This window comes from Neovison vison, chromosome 13, assembly GCF_020171115.1.
Source record: "Neovison vison isolate M4711 chromosome 13, ASM_NN_V1, whole genome shotgun sequence".
Lineage (NCBI taxonomy): Eukaryota > Metazoa > Chordata > Mammalia > Carnivora > Mustelidae > Neogale > Neogale vison.
Genome location: NC_058103.1, coordinates 107427566 through 107451530, shown reverse-complemented (window position 1 = coordinate 107451530; position 23965 = coordinate 107427566). Strand labels below are relative to the sequence as shown.

The following is a 23965-nucleotide window of genomic DNA, read 5'->3' as shown; positions in this document are numbered from 1 at the left end:
ATATTAATTTCAGGTGTATAATGTATTAATTCAACACTTCCACACATCACCTGGTGCTCATCATGACATGTGTACTCTAAAATCCCCATCACTTTTCTCACCCATCCCCCCACCCACCTCTCTCTGGTAACCATCAGTTTGTTCTCTACAGTTAAGAGTCTGTGTCTTGGTTTGCTTCCTCCTCCCCCCCTTTGCTTATTTGTTTAATTTTTTAAATTCCACGTGAGTGAAATCATATGGTATTTGTCTTTCTCTGACTGGCTTATTTCACTTAGCGTAATACACTGTAGCTCCACCTCTGTCATTGCAAATGCCAAGGTTTCATTCTTTTTTATGGCTGAGTAATATTCGTGTGTGTGTGTGTGTGTGTGTGTGTGTGTGTGTGTGTATACCACATTTCTTTATCTGTTCATCAGTTGATGGACATTTGGGCCTTTCCATAATTTGGCTATTGTAGATAATGCTGCTATCAACATTGGGGTGTGTGTATCCCTTTGAATTAGTATTTTTTTATTCTTTGGGTGAATACCTAGTAGTGCTTTGGCTGGAGTATTGGATAGTTCTGTTTTTGTTTTAAGATTTTATTTATTTATTTGACAAAGAGAAATCACAAGTAGGCAGAGAGGCAGGCAGAGAGAGAGGGAGAAGCAGACTCCCTGCTGAGCAGAGATCCCAGGACCCCGAGATCGTGACCTGAGCTGAAGGCAGAGACTTAAGCCACTGAGCCACCCCGGCGCCTGATAGTTCTGTTTTTAAGTTCTGCAGGAACCTCCATACTGTTTTCCAGAGCAACTGTACCACTTTGCATTCCCACCAACAGTGCAAGAGGATCCTCTTTCTCCACATCCTTGCCAACTCCTGTTATTTTTTGTGTTGTTGATTTTAGCCACTCTGGCAGGTGTGAGATGATATCTAATTGTACTTTTGATTTGTATTTTTCTGATAATGAGTGATACTGAGTACTTTTTCATGTGTCTGTTAGCCATATGTCTTCTTTGGAAAAATGTCTGTTCACATCTTCTCCCCATTTTTTAATTGGATTATTTGGGGGTTTTTTGGGTGTTGAGTTTTGTAAGTTCTTTGTAGTTTGGATACTAACCCTTTATCAGATATGTCATTTGCAAATATCATCTCCCATTCCATGGGTCACCTTTTAGTTTTGTTAATTGTTTCCTTTGCTCTGCAGAAACCTTTTATTTTGATGTAGTTTCAGTTGTTTGTTTCTGCTTTTATTTCCCTTGCCTCAGGAGACATATATAGAAAGAAGTTGCTACAGCTGCTATCAAAGAAGTTATTGCCTGTATTCCCCTCTAGTATTTTTATGGTTTCAGTTCTCACACATTTCACCAATTTTTCCACTAATGTTTCTTGTTGTTGTTCCATAATCTAATCTAGAATAACACACTGCATTTAATCATCCTATCTTCCTAGTCTCCTCCTGTCCATGACATATTCTTTTTTTTTTCTTGAACCTGACTATTCATTCTTTTTATATATTCGTGAAATTTACAAAAACTGACCTACTATAGGGCCATAAAGCAAGTTTCACCAAATATCTAAGGATTTAAATCACATAGAATATAGAATATCTTTTGACCACAGTGCGATTGAGCTAGAGAAATCAGTAGAAAAACAACAGACATTGTTTGCACCAAAAATTGATAATGAAAGTTAGAGTATATTTTTACCTTCACAATAACTAAGTCCATATCAAAACTTGTGAGTAGAGGGATTTTTAAAACCCTAAATTCATTCATTAATGAGTAAGAAAAGATTAAAAGCCAATAAACTATATACCTTTTAAACAGCAGAAAGTGCTAAAAAAATCAGAAAGTATTTTTTAAAAAAGCAAAGAGTATTAAAATAGTAAATATATAATAATGAAGATTAACAAAGCTAAAGTCTTCAAAATTCTTGAAGTAAACCTTCTTCAAAGAAATTTTAAAATGAGAAACAGAAGGGGCACCTGGCTGGCTCAGTTGGTAGAATACACAACTCTTGATCTCAGCATTGTGAGTTTGAGCCCCACACTGGGTATAGAAATTACTTAAAAACAAAATCTTTTTAATAAGTAAATAAAATGACAGAAAATGAAATTTTAAAAATATGTCATTCACATAGCATAAGTTCTTAAGAATAAAGCTGACAAAAAGATGCACAAGATCTCTGCATGAACAATTTAAAAAAAATTTTTTTTTAAAGATTTTATTTATTTATTTGACAGAGAGAGATTACAAGTAGGCAGAGAGGCAGGCAGAGAGAGAAGGAGGAGGAAGCAGGCTCCCTGCAGAGCAGAGAGCCCGATGCGGGACTCGATCCCAGGACCCTGAGATCATGACCTGAGCCGAAGGCAGCGGCTTAACCCACTGAGCCACCCAGGCGCCCTGAACAATTTTAAATTTGAGAGAAATTAGAGACCTACGTAAATGTAAGTCTCTATTCTTAGATTTTAGATTTTAAGACAATTTATACAGAATCTATTCTCTCTAAAGTAAGTTATAGTTTCTGTATGACCCCAAACAAAATCCTAACAGATTTATGGGGAGTAGTTGTGGAATGAGACAAGTGGATTCTGCAACTTATGTGGAAATGCAAAGGGCTGGGAACAGAAGCTATGATATACTTGAAGCAGAACAAGCAGGGAGGACTTGCTCTTCCAGATAGGAAATACCTTACATATTATAATTAAGAATTGGACAAACGATAGAGAATAGGTAAGCCAAAAAGACCATGCATACATAGACAGAAAGAAGGCACTGTAGCGCAACAGGGAGTCCTTATAATAAAAGGTGCTAAGGCAATAAGGTAGTCATTACAAATTTAATTAGATAGCCAGTTAGATAGCCAGTTCAGATTTCTAATTCGATAGTCAGTTAAAAAGAATGAAATCATTTCCTCCAATTCAGAGCATAAAATTCTGTTCCATAGGCATTGATGTTTAACTGTAAAAGCTAAAACTGCAAAGGAAAAGTTTGAGAGTATGTTTATGAGCTTAATGATAGGAAAGGATTTTTTTTTTAATATTTTATTTATTTATTTGACAGAGAGAGATCACAAGTAGGCAGAGAGAGAGGAGGAAGCAGGCTCCCTGCAGAGCAGAGAGCCCGATGCGGGACTCGATCCCAGGACCCTGAGATCATGACCTGAGCCGAAGGCAGCGGCTTAACCCACTGAGCCACCCAGGCGCCCCGATAGGAAAGGATTTTTAAACAAATACATTAACCATGGAGAGCTTTAGTAAACATGACTATATTAAAATTGAGAACTTGTATTTATTTAAAAAAATGCTGAAGAAAATGTAAAAGCAAGCCCCTGAGAGGATTACAACTTATATAATGAATAAAGAGCTACTACAAATATATATATATGTATATATATATATATATACATATATATGTTTTAAGATAGACAACCTCATTTAAAAAAAAAGAAGCAAATTATTTGAACAGGCATTTTATAAAAATGGATATCCAAACAACTAGTGAACATATGAACTAGTCATTAGGGAAATGGAAATAAAAACCAAAATGAGTTACCATTATATACCCATTAGAACATAGAACAATTAATATTTAAAAGTCTGACAGTACTCAGTGTTGGAGAAGATGTGCAATGTAGAGAATTCTCATTTCGTGCTGATGGAAATAAATTGGCTTTCTGCTTTGGAAAGCAGTTTGGAGTTCTAAAGTAAAGTTGATGATAAGCATACCTTAAGACTTAGCAATTTGATAAAACATATTTCCTAGAGAAACTCTTTGTGTGTAGAATTGGATAAATGTATAAGGCTATTCATGGCGATATTATTTGTAATATCCCAAAACTGCAAGTAACTTCGCCATCAAAAAATGAGTGCAAAAAAATTATATCATGTTATATCCATACTATGGAATACTATACAGTGAAAATGAACAAAAAACAGCTGTACACCACTACATATAACTACCTAGCATATATTTGCTCATTTGGTTTGTTGTTTGTCTTTACTCTAGAATGTAACCTTTATGAAAGCACAGACCATCTCTTTTGTTCACTGCTGAGCCTGCAGTCTCTAATAGCAACTGGTACACAGCAGTGCATAAAAAGCTCCCAAATGAATTCATTTACTGAAATGTTAATGTAGAGATTTGGCCTATGAAATCTCTGTATTGAAATCTTCTTATTGTGTATTGCTGGTCTATAGAAGTGCAGTTGATTTTTGTGTATTGATCTTGTATTTTGTGGATTCCTTAGGATTAAAAATTCATACCCTTTGGAAAGACTTAATGAAGTTGAGTCACTAAAGAAAATTGCTATAAAGAGTAAAAGTGTTAAGAAAAATAATGAAAATCTAAAGTTGCTGTGCCCTCAGATTGCTTCTTAAGGGTCTAAGTTTTCACTTTAAATAAAAACTGGAAGCCATATTCTTATGTTGTTTACATAGAATTTAAGATTCTGCTTTCAAAGAAAAAGTTATTTGGCTCTACATCAAAAGACTAACAAGTGAATACATTGTTTATTTTAACATGAAATGTTCAAGGTGTATATATAAAATTTTTTCACAACTCCTTGCTTTGACTTTTTTTCAATTAACTGCTCTTCTCAATAGTTGGTCCCACAATGGTTCAGAGGCTTTTTCTATCCTAGAATTTCGCAGGAACAAAGAAATTGTAGCCTAGGGCAGTTTTCCTTAAACTTTGCTATGCAACAGTGGAATGAAAATTTAGACAACTGAGAAGCAACTTGAGCCTGGAATTCTGTTAGATCTTTTTAACAAGCTCTCCAGTTTGAGAACTGTTGTCTAGAGTATTATTTTTACAGATACTATGTGGAGAATTGTATTCAAAATATAAATGTTCAAGAAGATCATTTGGATATGGAAAGAAAACATTGGCCCTCTTATGTTATATCATTGTATTAATTTGTATTTGTTTAATCAATACAGTAGTACATGTAAATAGATTATAAGTAAATATATATTACAGATGGGATGGCAATCAAAACAAGTTGTTTAGACACCAGAAACCTATTTTTCTTAAACAGTCAAAGCAAAGTATAATGGAAGGAGAGTAGAGATGCCCAATTTCATTTTCCTACAGCTTAAGACATTGCATTTACTTTTCTACTCTACTGCCAAAGACAAAGATTAAATAAGTCTCATGAGGCAAATTCCATCTCTGATTAATACACATTAACTTTTCTTCAGGAAAATGATCTGGTTACGTCTTCTTGCATCTCCACTATACTTTCATAAGGACTAAATAAATAAAATGGGAGAACTTTGTTAATCCCATAAATTATCTTTAGATTTGCCTTGCTCTAAATACAGAGTACTTGTTTTTTAGAAAAAAATGACATGTTCTTATTTTTCCCCCTGAAATAGTTTACTTTTTATTTTAATCACTTAAATGCATCTTCACAACCTTAAAAAATAAAGTTGCATGTTATAATCCCATTTCATCATTTTTTGTGTAATTGAAATACAGCTAAGCAATATTTTTCATAATATGTTATAATGAGCTGTAAACAAAATTAGGAACTGTTGGATGTTGATTTTCTTTTTCATAATTAATATTTTGACATTTAATATTAGAATAAAACCCTAAAGAGTGATATGGGTTTCTTTGTTATTGTTTTTAATCTTATCGTGATTAGTGAGACAGTCATTTGTTTTCTAGATTGATGACATTGTAAAAGCTGTTGGTAACTGCAGCTACAACCAACTAGTGGAGAAGATCATCTCTTGTAAGCAGTCAGACAATAGTGAGCTCGTTAGTGAAGGTGGGTGAGTGCTCCTAATACCTGATTTATTCTTGGCAAAATTATTTGTGTTATAATTTAATAACTTTTAAGTGTCACAAATAAGACTTCTAAAAAAATCCAAGTGATGCTACTTGTAGGAATTATAAAAGAAGTAATTATTCATAAAGATACCAGTGAAAGGTTTTTTTTCTAGAACGCTTTTCACTTGACTTCTAAAATCAGGCCTGGATTCTACTAAAAGTCTTTGGAATCACTTGTTAGCTTTGATATGGTCAATTACCCAGGAGTTATTGATAATTACCTTTTTTACAAAAGGATTATTATTTGGGGGTACTGAGTGAACTTTACAATTCCTCCTCTAATTGATTGAAATGAGTGTTATGTACTCAAGTGTTTAATAGAGTTCTGCCTTATGTTTCAGTACAATACAGTGTATCAGAGAACCATTCTATATGAAAGTATACCTCAGATCATCAGATTTCCTAATCCCTAACTAATTAAAATTGTTAAATTTATCATTATAGAAGTAGTTTCATGTTTTTTTCATCTGTGTTCTGGTCAATGAAGGGAAAAGTACATTTGAAACCAGAGTGCTTTTGGATCCATAGTATTTGGATATACCTTTCCTACAACCCACTTCACTTATAAATGTGCATGAATATTTGGGCTGGGCTCCTGTTCTCCTCCATTTGAAGGATAAACGAGAGAGAAATAATGAGAATAGGGAATGGGCTTCATCATCATCATCGTCTCAGACACAGGTCTTTTACATGAAGTATAATAAAAGTTGATTATAATCACCACATTAAAAATACACCTAAGTGACTACAAGAGTATATAAGAACATATGAGGAGCTATTTACATGTATCACATGCTACATTAATCAAGTAATTATTCAATTACCCATAAATTTAAATGTTTATTCAAGAAGCAGGTAGCAAGAAAAGAGAGTATTTTAGTGGAGACTTATCCTAGGTTTTTGGTGTGTTTTGTTTTGTTTTTTTTTTGTAATTATCCTAGGTTTTTACTTTCAATACATAAATATACAGGGATACTGATCACTGATTTGTATAACAGCTCTTTCACTGCAACCCAAGGCAACAAAATTTTAATTTTAGGGGACAAAGGAGCAACAAAAGCTGTTAAAAATACTTCCAATTAACAAAATTCCATTCACTAGAACTTTTCCTTTCTTACCCAAACTTTCATTACTATATATTCCTAAACAAAGAGACTATAAAAAAAATTTCCATGTGTAGATGCCTGCTCTCTCTGTAGTTTTTGATATGCTATTCAGTAGTAATTGAGGGGACGTAGGATTCAGCAAGTGTTAACAGATGGAATGATAGCTGTAAAAATGATGTTTGGGTGAACAGGCTTATAGGATGGGAAGCTATAGGGAATACTTGATAACAGCATTTTTCCCCAAGCCAGGCTGTAATGGTACAAGTAATGTAATGTACTTAGGCAATAGCTAATTATTAACAAAATGAACAACAACAAAAATCCAGCCCCTTCGTCAATTCTCCTTTCTCTCTACCTGATGTTACAATTATTGTTACTATTTTTCTAACATAAACTGTAACTAATTTATATAGTATTGATACCTTGAGAAGAACTCCCCCTTTTTTTTTTTTTTTTTTTGAGAAGAACTCCTTGATAAAAGCAAGGAAGGAATCATCCTCTTTAGTGCCATAGAATTTTGGGGCAATATGTACCAGAATTGATTAATTTCTTGGTATATAAATTTTATATGGTAGAATTCTGCATGTCAGATTTTTATAGCAAGGAATAATTTCATGCAGATTTCAGTATACTACAAATGTATAGTCTGTTTGAAATAATTATTCAGTTACAGTAGTTTATTTGTATAGGCACTAAGAAATGGTATAGGAAAGAAAAGACGACAATGGACATTTTTACTTACAATATATTAATTTAGCTTCCTCCCATTGTTTTCTTCCTCATATTTTCTTGGGTATAGTGTTCAGCTGAAGGAGTCGCTTCCTTTTTCTGTTTGGCCCACAACTGTAACTTTCCTTCTGAATCAATAAAATATCCCAAAGGTGGTTTATTTCTAATCCTTCTTTATTAAAAATATTAAGCTTTAATCTCAGGTGGTAACTACTTTTTTTTTTTAATTCAAATATTTCATCTCCATAAGGTGTAGGATACAAGATATATTTTTACTATCATTCTTTTTGATGAAAAAGCAATGTTATTTAGCTAAATAGAATTAGATATTCTTTTACCTTCTTTCAGATAACATTTTTTTCCTTTTGACACCTTATAAGTAAACATACAGAACTTTTACATGTAAGTAAACGTACAGAACTTTTACATGTATTATTTGCTACATTATAATGATGGTTATGGTGTGGCAGCAAAAATCAGTAAGGAAAAAAAAACAAAAACCACACAGTACCAGCTGCCAGACTTTACTTGAGCTGGTCATTTAATTCCAGTTGCTTTCTTAGAAATAATTTCTTCTTTAACAGTTATTCCTAAGTTTGAAAAATGCTCAAATAATTCCAGGATATTCATTTATTTAAATATTTATTGAGCTTTTATCATATGCCATCAGCAGTGAAGATTATAGTTTGAATTCATGTTATTTCTGATTAAATGATACTGATTTACTCTTCTTTTTCTTTATTTTGAAAACTCTCAGACTCATGAAAAAATTGGAATAGTACAATGATTATAACCCACTTTGCTTGAATTCACCAATTATTAACATATTGAAGTTTTGCTTTCTTTCTCTGTAGACACACACACACACACACATTTTCCTAAGTCATTTGAGAATTAATTGCAAGTATCATAGAAGTTTATCCATTAATGCTTCAACAGTTGTCTCCTAAAAACAAGAGTTCTATCTAGTCATAATACAATTATCTCAGGAAATTTAGCATCAATACAAGTGATGCTACTTGTAGCAAATACAGTATATTTATCTAATAATACTGTTCATATTCTCAATTTTCCAATTGTCCCAATAATGCTCCTTTTAGCTTTGAAGATTTTTCAGTGTAGGCTCCAATCAAGAATCATTTAATTGTCATTTCAATTGAGCTTCCTATAATCTAGAACAGATCCCAAATCTTTTTTCTTTTCTTTTTTTCTTTTTGGTCTTTTCTGATACTGACTTTTCTTAATTAGTCCAGGCCAGTTTTTTTGGTAGAATAGTCCTCAATTTGGATTCATTTGATTGTTTCCTCATGAGTAGAATAGGTCAGATATTTTTGGTGGGAATACTACATGGGTGCTAGATACTGTGTCTTTCCCAGTGCGTCACATTCAGGTGGTACAAGATGTCTGATTATCCCATTATTGGTGATGTTGAAATATGATTAAGGCAGTATCTGACAGATTTCTTTGTTGTAAAGATGCCCTTGCCTTTTGTAATTTATTAGTAATCTCTGGTATCGTGCTTTGAAACTGTGAATACCCTGTTCCCTAATAATCTTTTAGCTAGTACAATTGGCATTCACTGGTTCTTGTCTGAATCAACCCCTACTATGTTGATTATGATATTTCTATTATTCCTTCTATGTTTATTAGTTGGCAGTCTTCTGTAAAATAAAAAGTGTTTTCTCCTCCTCCATTAAGCTTTTGAATATTCCATGAAAATCACAGGGCTCATTTTAAGAGTTGGCAAAAGAATTAGGAAACATTGTTCTCTATAAGTCTAAATTAGAATATGTTTTATGGCTTGGGAAAAATACAATTCAGTTTGCACTTATAATAATCAGCACTAAATTTTTAAACTTAATACCAGTAATTCTCCTGGGCTCCAGTCTTCACTTTGCTGTAACTAGTTTTATGTCCTTGAGCAAGTCATGTATTCTCTCTTGAGCTGATATCCTTTCTCTAGAAAGTAGTAGCTGAGAAAGAGCTTTCTAGTGTAGCATTTTTGAATTTCACACACATGAAATAATGTGAATTCAGTAATCTCCATTCATTTAAAAAATTTTTTTTGTTTTATTTATTTGACAGAGAGCGACACAGCGAGAGAGGGAACAGAAGCAGGGGGCATGGGAAAGAGAAAAGCAGGCTTCCCACTGAGCAGGGAGCCCGATGGCGGTGCTTGATCCCAGGACCCTGGGATGACGACCTGAGCCAAAGGCAGACGCCCAACGACTGAGCCACCCATGCACCCCTCCACTCATTTTTTTTTTTTAAATCTTTTTGAAAGGAATTTTTAGAGAGGATACTGTGTGAGATGTGGGAGGGGTATTTAGAAACATCTTTCTGGGGACGCCTGGGTGGCTCAGTGGGTTGGTCCCCTGCCTTCGGCTCAGGTCATGATCTCAGGGTCCGGGGATCGAGTCCCGCATCGGGTTCTCTGCTCAGCAGGGAGCCTGCTTCCCTCCCTCTCTCTCTGCCTGCCTCTCTGCCTCCTTGTGATCTCTGCCTGTCAAATAAATAAATAAATAAAATCTTTAAAAAAAAAAGAAACATCTTTCTGAAGGGGCGCCTGGGTGGCTCAGTGAGTTGAGACGCTGCCTTCGGCTCAGGTCATGATCTCAGGGTCCTGGGATCGAGCCCCGCATCGGGCTCTCTGCTCAGTAAGGAGCCTGCTTCCTCCTCTCTTTGCCTGTCTCTCTGCCTGCTTGTGATCGCTGTCTGTCAAATAAATAAATAAAATCTTTTAAAAAAAGAAACATCTTTCTGAAGGAAGCATTTAGTAACATGGATATTATGTAGAGCAGTGCTACTTCTCAGCATAGGTATAGTGCTTAAGACTTACTGTTATATATAGCAAGTGCTTTAGTATATAACTGATATATTGTCCTCAGTAACTTAATACTTTGCAAAGTAATGGTAATAATTGAAGCAGAGAGCTCTTATAAATATATAAATGCAGGAAGTTGCAAATGAGCTATAAATTTCCTTTGGCAGGGACCTTCTATATAACTTTTTTGCACTTCCCCTCCAACCTTAACCAATTCCTTGGAATAGTGTGATACATTGGTAGCTTTTTACAACCACTTTGCAGCTTGAAGTGCTCTAGCTTGACACTAAGGGTGAGGGATAGAGACGGAGTGGAATAAACCTATGTTATCCAGCTGCCTCTGGCCCTACCAAGTTTATTTTTCAATTTCTTGTTGAGGTGTCAGTTTCTTAATGGAGGTTTCCCTTTTCTCCCTGTAACTGCACCTCTCTGCCCACTTATAAAACTTGTTAGAGCGTTCTGTTCCACCCTACCCCACCCCAACCCTCACCCCCATTGCTACTGAGACATTCCTTATTAAAGGAAGGGAGCATAAGGATGAAGGAAGAAAAAAGAAGGAAAGAAGAATACAGCGTTTCAAGTTATTTACACAGATTCTCATTATTTCTGGTAATTACATTCTGTAAAGTTGCTGTGAACATTGAATTCATGAATACTGAGTCACTGCTCCTAGGCGAAACACAAGAGTAGGTTCCTGTGAGCCACTGGTCACAAGATTTTCATCAACTGATCAATATATAACCTTGTTTTATTTGTGTTTCTGTTTAGAGACATTTATTTATTTATTTAGACATTTATTTAATACATATTGTTGATTCATTAACATCAAACACATGGCTAGCAGCACTATAACTCATGTCTGAATGAATCTGCAAAAATGTGTTTTCTCTATAGGGCACATCACAGCCTTTGACTCCCCAGCACTAAAGCAGTATGCTTGAGGGCATTTTACACACCCCGAAAGGCATACCTAATAGATTGTGAAAAGTCTGTTTATAGTAAGAAAGCTGAAATAAGAAGGCAGAACATTGCCTTGCTTGACCTCGTGGGGAATGTGTGCATTGAGTGACTCAAAAATTTTGCCACTTTGCCCAGATCCAAGATTTACCCTGAAGCACAGCAAGTATTGATTTTTGGGGATTTATAAATAAACTTTAGTTACTAGGCAAGTTTTCAGGTACAAAAGTACACAAATAATGAGGATCAATTGTACATACATCTTTTAAATTAAACCCCAGAAAACTTTATATTTCACTGTGTTTTAAAAAGAAAAGAGATCATTTATGTCTCTGAACTTGATATATCTACATAATGAGTGGTATATGTGGGAGGACATTAGGATAAAAGTGGCATCAGTTATCCCATTGTTTTCTACTTAGTCTCACACCTACTTTAAGTTTTTAGTCTTTTATTCAGCAAAAACTGAACGGTTTGTGAATTGAGAATTATCTAGGGTCTTTGTTAACATCTTAAAATAACTAAAGTTGTTAAACACCTTTCCACTGGAAAAGTCACTGTTGACTTTAAATTAAAGTCATCTTTAATTCCTACTTTTTAAATTGCGAACTCATGCCTTCTTATTTGTTTTAATAGGCTTTAATGTTATTTTGTCTGCATCTTCTATTGGTAGTTGTCTAAAATCCTTTTTGGAAGTAGGTGGAGTATAAGCAAATACATTTATTGTTAAAAAGAAGCTCATGTAACTGTTTCTTTAGGATGGAGAATGTCTATAGACACATCTTCCATAGCAAAATTACAAAGAAAATTCTTCAATTTGGAGTCATCATGTTATAGTAGTTAAATCTTATTTTGATTGGCCTTTCTTTATACTTGGACCAAAATATAAATAGAAAAACTTTTAAATTCTGAAATTATTCTTCTATCTAATATTATGCATTGGTTCCATAGGCTTTGTAGCTGAGCAGTTTCTAAATAACACAGCCACTCAACTGACATACCATGGATTATGTGAACTAACTTCAACGGTTCAGGAAGGAGAACTTTGTGTGTTCTTTCGGAATAATCATTTTAGCACCATGACCAAATACAAGGTATGATATAGAAATAGCTATTTAATTGTTATTCTAAATTAAAGGAGGTGGATTAAGAGGTGTCTTATGATCTACTTCAAAATTAAAAAAATTCAGCATAATATTCTTTATTCATCGGATTTATGAAGGTAATCATTAAATATTTAGGATGCAGTGGATTCACAGTTTAAGTGTTACTTCAAATCAGCTTTTTGTTTTAATTCTCAACTCCTTTTTCACAGATTACGGTGTTAAAAAAATATTATTTCCTTTCTAAGAAAAAAAGATAAAGAGATAGAACTATGATCGCTAAAGATGGATGTATATCCTTGAGGGGAAGTTAGAAGAAAGAATGAGGATTCGTCTTTATGATAGTGTTTATTACTAAAGTTATCAGTGTGACTTTGAATTCTTCTTATACCATTTATGGCTCTGCAAAAAAGCTTACTGATTTATCCTCTTTGTCATTTCTTCACCCATATCTCTTCCATTTTTACAGCTGCTGCCTATTTGAGGAAGTTTCGCAACTTAAGAGGGCCTTCCGTGGTAGAATACTACTCTGATCATGTCAATAATACAGCAAAAATGCTCAGTAGCACTCAGTGCTTAGAAGATAAAAATGCAAGGTGTTTTCTGCTATCGTCTTATGCCAACTCTGTACTTCAGCCATATAGTCTGCCTACTCATTAATAATCGTCTGTCTTCATACACACTTAACACTTTACCATTTCTGCACTTTTTCCATCATTTCTTACTCCTTAATTCCTATTTGAAAAGATCCTCACTCCTCTTAGCTTATCCACATTTCACCTAGCTTTTAAGAAGCCTTTGAAATACTAACTCTCCAGTACAGCTACTTCTTTTCTCCTAAAACCAGTAGTTCTCAACCAGGTTGTATGCTAGAACTACCTGGAAGCTTTTTAAAAAATACCAATGCCCAGACCTCACTACAAACTCAGTTCAATCAGAATGTGTAGAGGAAGGACCTAAGCATCTGTATTTGTTAAATGCTCCCCAGGTGATTTAAGTGTGCAGCTGATGCTGAGGATCACTACTTCACCCAACCTCCTCTAGCTGTTGTGAGCCATGTCATTCTTATTTCCCTTATGGATGAGTACCTAGTTACCAGTTTTCTTTTCGTGTAAATGTGCCTTCTTCCTCTAAATGAAAGGAAGCGGATTGAAGTTAGAAACAGGGTCTTCATATTTGCTTCAACACTTTAATCAATGAATTGTACAAAGCAGTGTAAAATAGTGATTTGTTTGCTTACATACGAATGCCCTAAGTACTGAGCAGTATGTGGAATTGTTGAATCACTATATTGTACACCTGAAACTAATAACACTGTATGTTAATTACACTGGAATTTAAATTTTAAAAAATTAGTTAAAAAAATACTCTAAAGCCTTAGCTCTCCTGTTGTATTAGTTATAGCAGGGGTTCATTTATATTGCTCCCACATTTGAGGTAGTTGTGTGCTAGGTGCTGCCCAGAGTCACCCATACTTTTCAGAAATTTAAGGCTCCAAAATCTTAGAATCAGAATTACTGCCATACAGTGTATGTATATTGCTAAGTCATCTTGCTTTACTGGATCTCTTCAAGTCCTCACCTCAGTCATTTAACAAATACTGTTAAGCATGATTATGTCTGGGTGCTCAGCCAAGTGTTGGAGCCTGAGCAAGGCAGCTTTGGTTCCTACCATTTAAGGACCCCTGAGTTTGGCAAGAAACATATGTTAAATAATTGTACAAATAGTTATTATTTCTGTTGCGATACACTTTAAGGGGTGCATAAACATGCTGTGAGTGCTGTTACCAGGACTTATAACCTAGCTAGGTATGTCAGGAAAGATATCTTGGGAAGGGAACATTTAAACTGAGCCTTGGGGGAGCCTGGGTGGCTCGGTTGTTAAAGCGTTTGCCTTCGCCTGGGGTCAGGATCTCGGTGTCCTGGGATCCGCCCCCTGCATCAGGTTCCTTGCCTGATTCTCGCTCCCTCTGCCTGCTGCTCCCCCTGTTTGTGCTCTCTCGCTCTCTCAAATAAATAAATAAAATCTTTTTAAAAATTCAAAAAAAATAAACTGAGACTTAAAAAATGAATCTTGTAGGAGTTTAATCAGTTAGCAAAAAAAGGATTAACTAAGCAGATAGAGCATGTGTGTGCAAAAGCCTGGAGAAGGGAAAGAACTTAATTCCTTAAGGAATGAAAAGAAGGCCTGTGTGGTTAAAGCATAGAAATTAAGAGGCATAACGTAAGACTAAAAAGATAAACAAGTACCAGATCTTGTAGAGTCTTGAGTTAAGAGGAGAAACACACCTTGGTCTCCTGATGGCCTAGTGGTTCTTTTTGTTTTGTTTTTTGTTTTGGGGGGATTTTTTAAAATTTTTTTTTTTTTTTTGACTCAGCAGGGGTGAGATAGTTCAATGGGAAAACAAGATCTCTGCCTGTCATTGATGGTGGTTAGGCAACCTCCCCAGACTAAACTGTAGGCTGTTCTCTTTTCTGTCACAGCTATGTCTCTGAACAGAAATCCTTTACTAGTCACCTAGGTATTCCCAATGTTCCTATGTGGTTGGGGAAGGGGTACCTCTCTTCAAGCACTTTCTACCAGGTGTCTGTTTCTGGACATAGTATACATTTCTGTGAGATAATGATAACTCAGAGAACGGGTACATTCTGCTATTTCTCTGCTTTCACATTTTTCTCAGTAAACCTTATTCTCTGGCTAAACAGTGTATCTGAGGTGTTGTGTTATCTTCATGTCCCCTTTGTACAATATTGAGGTGCTTTGGACTTTTGGGCAAATGTGGATGTGGACTTAGACTATTGCAGGGGCCAAGTAGATGTTACAGTGACTTGGACTAGGATGGTAAAGAAATGGAGAGTAGAAAGATTCCATAGAAATTTAGGAGGTACAATCTACCAGATTTGGTGATTAGGATGTAAAAACTAAGAAAGAATGTTTCGGGCTCTGAGCAAGCAGAGCTGGGATAAAATGGCAGTGCTCTTCATTGATACCGAGAACATTGAAAAAAAGATAACAAATAGCACGAATCAGCCTTGGAACTGTTAGAGGTGCTTCTGAGGCATATCTCCAAGTGGAAATGTTGGATAAATGTTTCAAGACTGGAGTAATTTTTGTGTATAAATAGTAATTTGGGGAGAGGATGAGATTTACAAGGAAAATAATGGGGAGAAAAGAGAAGACTTAGGACAGAGATTTAAGGAGAGCCAGTATTTAAGAATCAACTAAAGGAGTATGAACTGGCAAAGGAAACTGAGAAAGAAAAGAAGAAAAGGAAAATCTAAAGAGTATGGTATCATGTAAGACAACAGGGAGAGAGTATTTCAAGAAGACTGGAGATCTCAGTTGTTAAATGCTATTGAGAAGATGTGGAAGATGAAACACTGGGAGTAAAACATGATATGGATTTCATTGGTATCTTTTAGAGAATGGTTGCAGCAGAAAAAACTCAATTTGAATTGGTTAGGAAATGATTGGGACGTCAGGAACTAGAAACATGATAGTAAACTGAAACTGTCTGTGAGGGAGGCATAGACATCAGTGGCTCAGAGCTGTAGTGGAGTATGGATCCAGAGGGGTTTTGTTGTTGTTGTTGTTTAATATGAGATATGTGATCATGTTTCAATATTGAATGACTCAGTAGAGAGAGAAAGGTTGAAGATACCGGAGAGGAGATAGTTGATGAGAGAAGTCTCCTAAGAAGGTGAGAAAGGATAGAAATTTTCACAGGCCAAGGGGGTTAATCCTTAGTTGAAAAAGAGACTTCTTCATTGTATAGGAGGGAAGGAATAGACTATGAGTACAGCTAATTTATAGATCTGATGGCAGGAAGTAGAGAAAGCTACTGTTTAAATGCTCCCTAGTTTCTGCTATTATTTGGAAGGCAAGATCATTTACTAAGGTTGAGTAGTTAAAGTTTGGTAACAGATTTGAAGGAGGTCATTTGAAATAGTTTTTACAGCATGTAGGAGAAAGTTCTAATTAGAGAAATTAAGGTAGTCTTGAGGATGGTAATTATTACATGAATATACCTCTTGTGTAATTTTTCTGCAGAAGTATTCATCAGGGTATAGGCATGGCAAAGGTAGCTAGCTTGTTATTCTAGATTTGGGACTTTGTTAAGTGGGTGCAATAAAGAATAGAAAACCAGAAAAATTTAGGAACATCATTCTTCACTAAGGTAATCCTGTTTTTATAGAAGGGATAAGTGGGAACTATTTTGGTGGTCAGTCACTAAGGGAAGTGCTTAGTTTCCCTTGTTTACTGTAGTGACCACAAAACTGAAACAGTAACACTGCTTTTTTTGTTTTTTATGAAAAATGGCAAACTTAGAAAAAAGTAATGACACGAATTTAATGTCATTAAATTATTAAAATTATTTAAAATTATTAAAATTAAATTATTAAATGCCTATTATACTCATCACTTTTAGTAATTTGATATTGACTATTTTCACCTATTTTTGCTTATATTTCAATATGCTTCTCTAAACAAGAATCTTTTCCTTTCCCATCACAGTACCATTATTGGATCTAACAAAATTAACAACAGTTTTTAATATCATCTAATACCCAAGCCATATTCAAGTTTCCCATTTGTCCCTCAAATTGTTTGATAAATGATTTGTTCAAACCAGGGTCCAAAGGAGGAACATGCATTACATTTAGTGAAATAACTCCATTTTAATATGATGCAAATCCTGTGTTTTCCAGGGACCTTGTAGGCTTGTGAACAATTTATTTATGCCCCATTATAATCCTCTCAGTCCAGTCATATTTCCTGTATTCCTATTGAACTATCTAGTCCTGAGGGTCTGTAAATAAGACACTGCTTTACATCTGGCAGAGTACTTAATGAGTACTTTTTTTTTTAAGAAGAACATTCTGGGTATGATTTTCTTTTTCCCACTTCATGATTTATTTATTTATTTTAGAGAGAAAGCACATAAGCAGGAGGAGGGATAGAGGGAGATGGAAAGGGAGAGAGAATCTCTAGCAGACTCCCCACTGAGCATCTAACTCAGGGGGCTTGATCCCATGACCCTGAGTTCGTGACCTGAACTAAAACCAAGAGTCTGACACTTGACGGATTGAGCCACCCAGGCCCCCCAAAGAGCACATTCTTTTATAAGAGTTAGAGTCACTTTCCCTCCTCTGACCTAGTGGCTGATTAACTGATCTACAGCAAAATCTATAACATTCCTTTGGCTGTTGGTGTAGAGCTAGAAGCCCTAAAAGAATACTTAATAGAGTTTAGGGAAGGCATTCCTCCAGCATGGTATATACTTGCTTGATAAGGAAATAGGATATAAGATTGTGCCCTTGCTCTGTTAAACCTGTCCAGCATTAAGACTATTATTCTCTACCACTGATTTCTGGGTTGTTAAAAGTTTCTGTAGTGCTTTATAAATTTAAACCCCAGGGACTCTATAATCTAATAAGGATATAAGTAAAGAAAAACTATAAAGCTGCTTTTCAAACAAGATATAGCTACTTTTGGGGCGCCTGAGTGGCTCAGTGGGTTAAAGCTTCTGCCTTCGGCTCAGGTCATGATCTCAGGGTCCTGGGATCGAGCCCCGCATCGGGCTCTCTGCTTAGTGGGGAGCCTGCTTCCTCCTCTCTCTCTGCCTGCCTCTCTGCCTACTTGTGATCTGTCTGTCAAATAAATAAATAAAAATCTTAAAAAAAAAAAAGATATAGCTACTTTTAATACTACATTAGGTCTTCATAACTTTTCACTTTGAAGACCCCTGAGATTTTAGAGCCATTTTATGCATTCATATTTAATGATTACTTTATTTCCCATCTTCCTACCCCTGTGAACTCTTTGGAATACCTATATATAAATACAGTTCATTTATATATACAGTTTATATATACAGTTCATTTATATATATAAATATATATACATTTATATATACAGATATACTTTCAACAAAAAATAAATTTAACATAGGGATAGAATACTTTCTATTATAGATAAGTGGTATCTATAACTAGTACCCTATGATAATAAATTATGTAATATTGAAGTATAGTATTTATATAAGTGCCAATAATAAATTGATAATGTCATATGTATCTGTAGCCAAATTATTTTATTTGTGGGGCTTATCTTTATTGTGATTTGCAGAAAGAATCTTTATGCTTTCTGATAACCATGTCATATCATAATGCCACTATGCCACTATCATCCCAGGACCAAGACCTGCAAGGAGGAAGTCCATGTTGTCAGGACAAAGGATTACCTAGGAAAGGTCATTTCCAGTTTCCTTATTGGTTATGTTATTTCTTTAGGAACTTTCTGTGTGTAACTGTGTAAAAAACTTTTTTCATTTAAAGTCTTCTGAAACTCTAGAGATAATGAGCTATGGACTTTTATTTGACCAAAGGGGAGGTATATGTCTGTTCCAGTGTTCTCCAGTACTCATCTTTGTTCTAATTCCTCTCTTTAGACACTAAATAGAAACAGGGCAAATTCTCTGTTAGGTTAGACTTCTTGATGACTCTGTGTAAAGCACTGAAGATTATAGATATTTCTAAAACTTGTATCTGGACAAAGTATTCTCTCTTTACTAACTTTATGATTCCATCTTCATAGACTTTTTATTAAGCTTTCTACCATTACAGAGTCACAATGGTTGTGTGAGTCAAATTGACTTTATTTAACCCCTGAATAACATCTACCAATCGACTTCACACTTCTCAACTGTCTAACACAGCATAATCTATGGTTTTGATTGCATAGCCTCTCATGATATTTTCCCCAACCATAGATATTCATTGACTCCCTCTTATTGGAAAGGCCCCTTATTATTCCTAGATTTGTGATTTACCATTACTAAACCCTAGACAAGTGCCTGTACTGTTCCATCTCATCACTAGGAAAATAATCAAGTCCAGCTCTTGCTAGTGGTCTGTTGTAATAGTGCCCTTGGTGAATCGTTTTTTAAACTCTTCATCCCTCATCTGTCTATCAGGAACAAATACATATGCCGATTTCTGCTGTCACTTCTGTTACCTTCCGCCATATACCTCCACCTAATCTTGTTCAGGTAAACCAGGCAGATCATCTTGGCAAATCCCTAATGAATACTGATCCTGTGAAGATTTGTGCATCAATGTAACTAGATGAGGATCTGAAAGCAGCAGGAGGAGTTCCTAGTGAGAGAGCAGATGCTCTCAGGGCCATTCCTGTGGTTCTAGCTAGTGAGGTGACTTTTTTTATCCAGCCAGGAAATTTGAAAGTGTAAAAATGAGTTGTAAATAACTCATTTAAATAGACCCTTGTTTGTCTAATTTTAGGAAAGACTTTGTCGGTCTGTTTTGCTTCTCATATTATCTATGTGATCATGACTGTTAGATTCTAGAATATATAGTTCTATAGCTAAGATCTAGTTACTCCATTTTATTCTTATGATCCTTCTCCATTTTCCAGTACTTTCTGCTTTCTCTTTAGTAAGATAAACTACAAATTCCTTGACCCCTGCGTAGATCATCTAGCTTAACTTTGGTTTATATAATGACATCTATGTAGCTGTTTCCACATCATGACACCCTCTTTTGTTGTTGTGTCTATTCGTGACTTCCTCTTAATCATCCCTTATCCATGTTAGCCTTTCTATCCATGTCATTACTATTTCTTCTACCCCTTCGCTTTAGTTACATTTCTCTTCGAGTGTATTCAAAACCAGGGTTTTTGAGGTTGGCTTTTGTTTGTTTGCATTTTTACTTTACATTTAGGGATTAGAAGTGAAAGGTGGTTTAGAGGGAGATACAGGAGGCCTGGGTGGTTCAGGGCCTGAGTGCCTTCGGCTCAGGTCATGATCTCAGGGTTCTGGAATCGAGCTCCATATCAGGCTCTCTGCTCAGCAGGGAGCCTGCTTCCCTCCCTCTCTCTCTGCCTGCCACATCAAAAATTGTCACATTAAAAAAAAAAATTGTCACATTAAATGGGGGCAGGGATGAGGAATGTAGAAACACACTAAGACAAGTGATAGATTGGATAGGGCAGGCAGAGAGATTCATCTTTTTCTTCTAAATAGGAGGGAGGAAAAGGCAATAGATACAGAAACTGAGATAGAGTTCAGTGGTATTCATGAATATAGAATCTTATATTCATTAAGCATTAATGTGCCTTGCATTGTTTTAAACACTTAATATGCATTATCTTACTTAATTTTCACAGCTTCCCTATGAGGAGTGGGTATTATTACTCCCACTTTACAACTGAGTGAATAGACTTACAGGCACTAAGTAACTTGCCTAAGATCATTCAGTTGGTAAGCAGCTCCAACCTGACTTTCAAGCCCACACTCAACAGCTCTGCCTCTCCGGATGGATAAGAAAGCTATTTGTAGATGGGAAAGATGCCTGCTTGTTAAGTAGTAGTAAAGTTGATCTTTCAATTTATAAAATATCTCAGAAATTCTCTGATTGAACTGCCTTTTTATTACTTTATAATAAAGAAAAGAAACTAAGGTCCAAAGACATTAAGTAATTTGAATCCAAGCAAAGCAGCCAAAAATATTTGGGCAGTGCTTTCCTCCATGTTTAAAGGCTATAATTACATGATTAATTTTTTTATATGTTTGACAAGTTTTCTTCTCTTTTAGCAATTTACAAATTGTGATGGTATTGTCATGTATGCTGTTAATACAGATAACCCATACTCTGTATAGGACTAACCTATCAAGGTATTTTATTTATTTATTTTTAAAAGACTATTTCAGAGGGAGACGGAGCATGAGCAAGGGAGAGGGGAAGAGGGAACCAGAGAAGCAGACTCCCCACTGAGCAAGGAACCCAACACAGGGCTCCATCCCAGGACCCCAGCATCATGGCCTGAGCCAAAGGCAGATGCTTAACCAACTGAGCCATCCAGGTGCCCCATCAGGGTATTTTATTTTGTTTTTTTTTTTCAAGATTTTATTTATTTATTTGGCAGAGAGAGAGAATGAGATCACAAGTAGGCAGAGAGGCAGGCAGAGAGAGAGAGGGAAGCAGGCTCCCTGCTGAGCAGAGAGCCAGCTGCGGCACTCAATGCTCGATCCCAGGACCCTGAGATCATGACCTGAGCCCAAGGCAGAGGCTCAACTCACTGAGCCACCCAGGCGACCCCCCCCATCAGGGTATTTTAGATAGAATAGTTTTTCATTCTGTCTTTGGTGATCCAGTTGCCTAGATTATAAAAATTATAAATATTTTTATAAATATTTAAAATTTATATAATTATAAATATAAAGTTTATAAAAATTATAATTTATAATCATAAAATTATATAATTATAAATTATAAAAATTTATAAAATTTTCATATAAAATAATTTATATACATTTTATACATTACATAATTTACAAATTTAATATATGCATCCTTTATTAGGTTTTTTTTGAGATTAGTATTTAGAGACTGGTAAGATTAGGAAGAGTCAAGGCTTAGAAAATAATGCTTTGACTAGATAATGTAGCAAAAGTGTTAGGCTATAAAAGCAAGAACTATTCTTTCTTTTTTTTTTTAAGATTTTATTTATTTTTGTGTGAAAGAGGGAGAATGCACATGAGTGGATGGGTGGAGGGAGAATCAGACTCTTTACTGAGGAGGGAGCCCAATGCAGGACTCAATCTCATGACCCCAGGGCCATGACCTGAGCTGAAGGCAGACGCTTAACCAACTGATCCCCCCCAGGTGCCCAACCCAGAACTATTCTTGATGATCATTTAATTGTGGACTCTCAGGAATGAATGGGCCTAAAGCTATTCCATACTATATTAATACACACTTCATGATTCTTAAAGATTTTATTTATTTATTTGACAGAGTGAGAGATCACAAGTAGGCAGAGAGGCAGGCAGAGAGAGAGGAGGAAACAGGCTTCCCGCTGAGCAGAGAGCCTGATACGGGGCTCGATCCAGGACGCTGAGATCATGACCTGAGCTGAAGGCAGAGGCTTAACCCACTGAGCCACCCAGGCGCCCCCACTTTGCGATTCTACAATGCAATTATATAAAGGAAATGTTGAGTAATAACTAGCATTATTGACAGTAGACTACAGACTTCTTTGATAAATGTCAAGATCTAAAAGGGGAAGAAATTGAGACTGATGAGAAGACAGGTCACCTATTTCAAGAAAAAAACACCATTTTTGTTAAACTTGTAAGTATTCGTATGCTATGGATGGCAATAAATTTCAGTAAAACCCTCCCAGAATTTACCCATCTTAAAGTGTGATTTGGAGAATAAGACTGTAATTTCTCTCCTAGTAAGTAGCCACTCTAATATAGGACTTAAATAAAATAAATCGTAAAACCTAGATATTATATTATATAATATAATGGTATATTAAAATATACTCTGGTGAGTATATACATAGAAGGGTTAGATCTATTCAGTGGAAAATTGGTTGGAAAGAACTTTTAGAATTTTTTTTTAAGAACTTTTTTCTTTTAGGGTGCCTGGGTGGCTCAGTGGGTTAAGCCGCTGCCTTCGGCTCAGGTCATGATCCCAGGGTCCTGGGATCGAGTCCCGCATTGGGCTCTCTGCTCAGCAGGAGCCTGCTTCCCTCTCTCTCTCTGCCTGCCTCTCTGTCTACTTGTGATCTCTCCCTGTCAAATAAATAAATAAAATCTTTAAAAAAAAAAAAAAAAGAACTTTTTTCTTTTAAATTATTTTAGGGCAAAGTAGATCCTTCTGGATATTAAAAATATGTTAGGTAGTGAGGTTGCATGGATGAATAAAATATGGCTCTGGTCCTCAAGGAGCTTGAAATACATACAACAGATAAGTAAATAGACACACAACTACAGTTCGATGTATAAAGTGCTATGATAGTGGTAAGTGCAGTGTTTATGGAATAACATAAAAGGGGTACCTAACATAAAGTAAGGAAAGATCATTACTTTTCATGATACAAATCCTCAAGCACTTGGCATAGTACTGAGCATGTGGTAGGTATTCAAATATTTGATGAACTAGAACATACTTGATTAAAAAAGAATGAGATATCACATCATAATTTTTGCTTAAAGCAATGTCTTTAAACTGTATATGACAAAATGTTTTTCTTTATGAATACTTATTATATTGCTATAGTAATTTCAATGACCATATAAATTAATCAGTATATACAGCTAATTCTTAGATGTAACTGGTTGTAGGCAATAGGAAAGATTTCCTATTTTAGATTTAGGAATAGCTGCGTCACACAGTGCTGGACATACAGTAAATGTTCAAAAAGAAGAATTACTTCGTTTTTTAAAACTTCAGAGTTTAGTCAATAGTTTCTTGTTGTAAATGGCAAGATTTCATTCCTTTTTATGGCTGAGTAATATTCCGTGTGTGTGTGTGTGTGTGTGTGTGTGTATTACACATGTGGATATGGAGATAGATCTCCATCAGTCAGTGGACATTTGGCCTCTTTCCATAATTTGTC

The 23965-nt window shown here is 35.4% G+C and overlaps 1 protein-coding gene across 4 annotated transcripts in view; it reads left to right on the top strand.

Annotated features, from left to right (window-relative positions):
• Positions 1-23965, top strand: part of MINDY2 (MINDY lysine 48 deubiquitinase 2) — a 79047-nt gene that overhangs the window by 39575 nt on the left and 15507 nt on the right. For all 4 annotated transcript variants that reach the window (XR_006381757.1, XR_006381756.1, XM_044231802.1 and 1 more), the window contains exons 5-6: positions 5655-5757; positions 12387-12529. Coding sequence is in view for 2 of the 4 variants with exons in the window: in XM_044231802.1 (XP_044087737.1) it covers positions 5655-5757; positions 12387-12529 (246 nt within the window). In the remaining 2 variants the exon portion in view is untranslated. The remainder of the gene's footprint in view (positions 1-5654; positions 5758-12386; positions 12530-23965) is intronic.